Source organism: Rhinopithecus bieti, unplaced genomic scaffold, assembly GCF_001698545.2.
Source record: "Rhinopithecus bieti isolate Rb0 unplaced genomic scaffold, ASM169854v2 scaffold_7648, whole genome shotgun sequence".
Classification (NCBI taxonomy): domain Eukaryota; kingdom Metazoa; phylum Chordata; class Mammalia; order Primates; family Cercopithecidae; genus Rhinopithecus; species Rhinopithecus bieti.
In genome coordinates, this window is record NW_016805609.1 from 184910 (window position 1) to 191306 (window position 6397).

At 39.3% G+C, this 6397-nt stretch overlaps 1 protein-coding gene across 3 annotated transcripts in view; it reads left to right on the forward strand.

Annotated features, from left to right (window-relative positions):
• The window catches only part of PIP5K1B (phosphatidylinositol-4-phosphate 5-kinase type 1 beta), a 210870-nt gene that overhangs the window by 132978 nt on the left and 71495 nt on the right, over positions 1-6397 (forward strand). For all 3 annotated transcript variants that reach the window (XM_017873042.1, XM_017873045.1, XM_017873044.1), the window contains exon 12: positions 3683-3827. In XM_017873042.1, coding sequence (XP_017728531.1) covers positions 3683-3827 — 145 coding nt within the window. The remainder of the gene's footprint in view (positions 1-3682; positions 3828-6397) is intronic.

Here is a 6397-nt window from a genome sequence, read left to right on the forward strand (position 1 = left end):
GCTGACTTGATCGTGATGGATAAGCTTTTTGATGTGTTGCTGGATTCGGTTTGCCAGTATTTCATTGAGGATTTTCGCATTGATGTTCATCAGAGATATTGGCCTGAAATTTTCTTTTTTTGTTGTGTCTCTGCCAGATTTTGGTATCAGGATGATGCTGGCCTCATAAAATGAGTTAGGGAGGATTCTCTCTTTTTCTGTTGTTTGGAATAGTTTCAGAAGGAATGGTACCAGCTCCTCTTTGTACATTTGGTAGAATTCAGCTGTGAATCTATCTGGTCCTGGACTTTTTCTGGTTGGTAGCTTATTAATTTCTGCCTCAATTTCAGAACTTGTTGTTGTTTTATTCAGGGATTCGACTTCTTCCTGGTTTAGACTTGGGAGGGTGTACTTGTCCAGGAATTGATCCATTCCTTCTAGGTTTTCTAGTTTATTCACTTAGAAGTGTTCATGGTATTCTCTGATGGTAGTTTGTATTTCTGTGGGATCAGTTGTGATATCCCCATATCATTTTTTATTGCATCTATTTGATTCTTCTCTCTTTTCTTCTTTATTAGTCTGGCTAGAGGTCTATTTTGTTGACCTTATCAAAAAACCAGCTTCTGGACGCGTTGATTTTTTTGAAGTGTTTTTCGTGTATCTATCTCCTTCAGTTCTGCCCTGATCTTAGTTATTTCTTGTCTTCTGCTAGCTTTTGAATTTGTTTGCTCTTGCTTCTATAGTTCTTTTAATTGTGATATTAGGGTGTCAATTTTATATCTTTCCTGCTGTCTCTTGTGGGCATTTAGTGCTATAAATTTCCCTCTACACACAACTTTACATGTGTCCCAGAGATTCTGGTATGTTATGTCTTCATTCTCATGATTTCAAAGAACATCTTTATTTCTGCCTTCATTTCGTTATTTACCCAGTAGTCATTCAGGAGCAGATTGTTAGTTTCCATGTAGTTGTGCAGTTTTGAATGAGTTTCTTAATCCTGAGTTCTAATTTGATTGCACTGTGGTCTGAGAGACTGTTTGTTATGATTTCCGGTCTTTTGCATTTGCTGAGGAGTGTTTTACTTCCAATTCTGTCATCAACTTTAGAATAAGTGCAGTGAGGTGCTGAGAAGAATGTATATTCTGTTGACTTGGGGTGGAGAGTTCTGTAGATGTCTATTAGGTCCACTTGGTCCAGAGCTGAGTTCAAGTCCTGAATATCCTTGTTAATTTTTTGTCTCATTGATCTGTCTAGTATTGACAGTGGTGTGCTAAAGTCTCCTGCTATTATTGTGTGGGAGCCTAAGTCTCTTTGTAAGTCTCTCAGAACTTGCTTTATGAATCTGGGTGTTCCTGTATTGGGTGCATATATATTTAGGATAGTTAGCTCTTCTTGCTGCATTGATCCCTTTCCCATTATGTAATGCCCTTCTTTGTCTCTTTTGATCTTTGTTGGTTTAAAGTCTGTTTTATCAGATTTTAGGATTGCAACTCCTCCTTTTTTTGCTTTCCATTTGCTTTCCATTCCTCCATTTCTTTATTTTGAGACTATGTGAGTCTTTGCACGTGAGATGGTGTTCCTGAATACAGCACACTGATAGGTCTTGACTCTATCCAATTTGCCAGCCTCTGTCTTTTAATTGGGGCATTTAGCCCATTTATATTTAAGGTTAATATTTTTATATGTGAATTTGATCCTGTCATTATGATGCTAGCTGGTTGTTTTGAGCTGGGCTGAGTTCTTATCAGGAAGTGCAGAAGACGAATCCTCTTCCAAGCTCATTCATGTTGTTGGCAGAATTCAGCTCCTTTTAGCTGTTGGGCGGAGATCCCTGCTTCTTTGCTGTCTGACAGCAAAGAGCCGTGTTTTGCCCTGGGGGCCATCCACATTCCCTACCATGCTGCCCCTCTATCTTCAAACACAGAATGTCCTGCAAGTAAGCCCTAACACTTTTTCTCTCTGACTTCTTGTCCCTGACCTCTAGACCCAGATTTAAACGGCTCATACGATTAGGTGAAGCTCCCCAGGATAATCTTCCCTTTGCCTAACTCAGTGTTAGCCAACTCAGGGTAGCCTGAGTTACATCTGCAAAATCCCTTTTGCTAGGTCATATCACATAGCCACAGGAATAACAGCTCACCATGTTTGCAGGCCCCACAACAAAGGGAGAATTTACAGGAGTGTGGGTCATTAGGGGTCATCTTAGAGTTCTGCCTACCACACTGGCTTTAGAAAAAAACGGAAGGATACGGGAGCATGAAGAAACACTTCTCTCCCTCAAAGAGCTGCTCCTTATGGGTTGAGGAGTCACCTTCCTGATGATGTGTGACCTGGGACTGAGTCACTGTACAGAAGTATTTTGCTCTGTCACTCAGGTCATGTCTACTTTGTGAAGTAAAGCTGGTATGCCCAAAACCTAGGTTGAAGACCAGCTCCATCTGCCTTATAGGGAGTGACAATTCATTGGAATCTGGTATCAGGTTATTTTTGACACTGAGTTTTCAATGTTATGGAGAGTTTTCATGTTTTGCTTTCCATTTAATGAGAAGTTGGGATCAAGAATATTGAAGATTGCAAGCCAGGTGTCACATTAAAGTTGAAGCCTTTCTAATTTTTGAAGGTTGAGCACTTCGGTTATTCATGGTTTTATATGTTTTATCTATCGCTGCAGTTTTCTATTTTGACTTGAATTGGAGGCGGAGCTGCACTATCCCAGTGTGTCATCTGATTTCCCAGACCAGGGTCCAGCCTTTCCTGTGCTTGCCTGGCTTCCCCTCCATGTTGCTTCCTACCCCACCATCTATACCCTTCACATCCAAAATCCAAAACCTCACACTCAACATGAGAATCCCTATTAGGGTTGGTTTATATTTACACACTAAAATTCTCTAATTTTCAATTTGTTGTGCACATAAAGGAATACCAGGAACACCTTAAAGTTATAATTGTATTTATTAGCATCTATTTTAGGTTAGTCTGGGGGCGTGATGGAAAGAGTCCATGTAGACTCCAGAGAGATGGGCAGGGGTTACTGCTCAGCCTTGAACATTCCTCCTTCCTCACAAGGGTGGGCTCTTACACAAGTGATTTCATGGGCCCCTAAGTTTTAAGAAAAATAAGTGTTTTCTCATTTTAAAAAAGGCAGCTTTGCTGTTAAAATATGTCAAGAAGAGTCCTGGATAATGTTTAAAAGTATTTATGGGCTCAGGTGGGGTTAAGGTAGAGCTGATGTTAGTCTGTTGAAGTATTTGTTTCCCGGCTCTTGAAAAGCCTGGGTTCTTAGATCCAACCTGAGAATTATAGATATATGCATATCACAGGGAGGGCAGAAAGGTTCACTGTCTGTTTATACACTTGCCAGTCATCCTTTTAATCTCTGTCAAATTATCTGCTTAAACTCCTATGAGTTTTTTATGCCATCTTTTGAAATAGTAAATCACTTTATTAGGTTTTAAAGAACATTCATAATGTCATTTCCATGAGCCATTTTGTAAATTAATGCAATTTCCTTTCTGTTTAACCTGTTTGCAAGAAACTATTTTACATTTCTGCTGTAAATCAGAAAAAAAGTGCAGTTAATTCATAATTGAATTTGCAGCCTCATAGGTAAAATGAATGCTTTTGGCTCATTTCTCTTATTACAGATACTAAAGCTGCATTTATTCTTGAGATTCATGAATGTGTGTGTTGCTTTCGTTCCCAGCCCTGGGATCCCGACACAGGCCAGACCTGGTGCCTAGCACTCCATCGCTGTTTGAAGCTGCTTCCTTGGCGACCACAATTTCATCTTCTTCCTTATACGTCAATGAGCACTATCCACACGGCAGGCCTACACTCTATTCAAACAGGTAATACTTAGTGCAGTCAGATAACCCATCAGGCTGTTACCAAGTCAACATCAGGCCTGAACCAGTATCTCTGAATGAGAACACGTCTCTAACAACTAGCATGTGCCTGTCATCTGCCTCGTAAGTCGGAGAGAGAACATGCTTGATTTTTACTGTGACAAAAGAACATTGGAGGGAAAACCCTCGTGATCTTTCTTTACAGTTGATCATTATGTCAAGTAGAAATTATATACTTGGCTCAATGGAAGAAGACAAATCTTTTGTCATTTTTATTTTAGTAAATTTTTTAGGAATGGGTTTCTTCAGAGTGAGTACTCTTAGTTAATATTACACAGGTAGCTGCAAAGATATTGTAATATTCTCTTTTGGTATGTGTGATCTTAGTGACTATGGTAAACAGAATAATGCCCACCCCCGCAAAGCTGCCCACATCCTAATTCCGTAACCTGTGAATATGTTACCTTATATGACAAAAGGGACTTTGCAAATGGGATTAAATTAAAGATCCTGAAATGGGAGGAGTATCCTGAATTATCCAGATAGGCCCAGTATAATCACAGGGTTCTTGTAAGGGGAAGACAGAAGAAGAAGGGTCAGAGTCAGAGAAGGAGACACAACATCAGAAGCAGATACCCCATTTGCCCTGATATGATTATTATTCATTGCATGCCTGTATCAAAATATCTCATGTAACCTATAAGATTTTTGGAAATTGTATGCTCTCTAGCAACTTTGTGTGAATTTTTTTATAAGCACCATTTTATGAGTTCTATAAAATGTTATAAAAATAAAAAATTAAAAAAATAAGTAAAATAATAATTATTTGGTAAATGTTAGATAAGTTCTTGTTGAAACCTAGCTCTCAAGAATCAAGATCAGATTTATGCAAGTGAAGAATTTCTTATACTTTAAGTTATTTTCCAAATCCAGGATAGCAGTTTGGTTGATTTCCAGGAAGAGGAGTCAATAAAGTAGATTTATTTTTAATATATGGATATCCATAGAGTCTAGCTTAGTGTTTTGGCAAGTTAAAGTTTGCTAGTCGGACCTGCTATAGTAATTCTTTTTTGTTGCTGTTTCCTCCTCTCTCAGCTAGATACAAGATTAGGTAGGCAGCAGGTTAGGCGGCCAGTCTAGGCAAGAAAAGTGGAACAAGTGGGTAGCAAGGTGAGCCACAAATCTTAGCTGGGCCTGAGTTTGCATTGTTCTGCTCTAAGGGTCAACAAGGCCCTATTAAAAATTATTTAACTCATCTAAACTATACAAAGTTATTGATTTGGTCAGTTTCTTTCGATTGGAGAAATTTAAAATGATTTAATGTGTAATACTTAATATTAATGTCAAATGTTTAAATCTGGTATGTAAATTAGTCAAGCAACAGTCTTTCCTGTCTGTTTGGTGCAGCTGAACACGTGGGTCTATATAAAGTTCTTTTGCTGTCAAATATAAATAGCAGCCCAAAAGATAGCTGGAAAGTTGCAGGAAGTTCTTAGCAAGATCAAAAACAATTCTCATGTGAAGCCATGGTGATTTCTTACAGTTTGCTGTCATGGTAATTATTGGGGCATATAATCAGATGTGCTCTTAAATCATTTACTGAGATTTTCGCTAACAATAAAAGGGTTTTGTTTTGTTTTGTATTTTGGTAGCAGTGGTGGTGGTGGTGGTGGTAGGTAAGTATCCAGTCTCTTGACCAGAGGTATTCGACTCTTGGGTATTCATAAGGTTTTCCCGGGGCCTGGCAGGGCCTCCTCCTGACTCCCAATCGTTCCTGGCCAACCTGGAAGCTACCTCTGCATGCTCCACCTCCACATGCTCCCAGAACTGTGCTGTCATTCTCGATACTTTTATTTATGCCGATACTGACTAGCATATAGATTTGGAGGGGGAAAATAAAAAATGAGTTATCTATGATATTTTTCCTTTCTTTTAAATATTTATTTAAAACAAGTGCATTGTTTTAATCTTTGGCACTGTAACTCCAAATTGCAATTTGATATCATATATCACTATCAATCAAGGTTCACCTGCAAGAACAAGAAACCACTTCATCTTAACCAGAAAGGAATTTAATCTAGATAATTGGGTACCTACAAAGTCTATGGAAAGGCAGTGGGCATGGGCTCCAGGCTGGCACCAGGAAATTCATCCTGGAACACGCCACCAAACTGGGCCACCAGCAGCACTACAGCAGGAACCACAGTCAAGTTGGTGCCTGCCAATGAGATACAGCCCAGACAAAAGCATTTCAGTGAGCCTAGAATGTTTTTTCAATGAGCCACCCTTTAAAAACCAGACAACTTCGCTAAAATACCCAGATTCTTTTGCAAAATCAGGATCTTGGTCACCATATAATTTTGGCTCTGTTTCCTCCTGGCATTTATCAGCTGGAGGGGAAAACCTTGCACCCCCTAGGTCACCACCCTCTGCCTCATTCATCTGTGCTGTCACCTACCTGCTCCTGTAGGTATGTCTGCTTTTAGCCTTGATGTGCACAAGAAGGTGATAGAAAGGCCTCGGGTCTTAATCATGGACTTAGGGAAATCTTAAGGAAAAGAGGCATAAAGGTT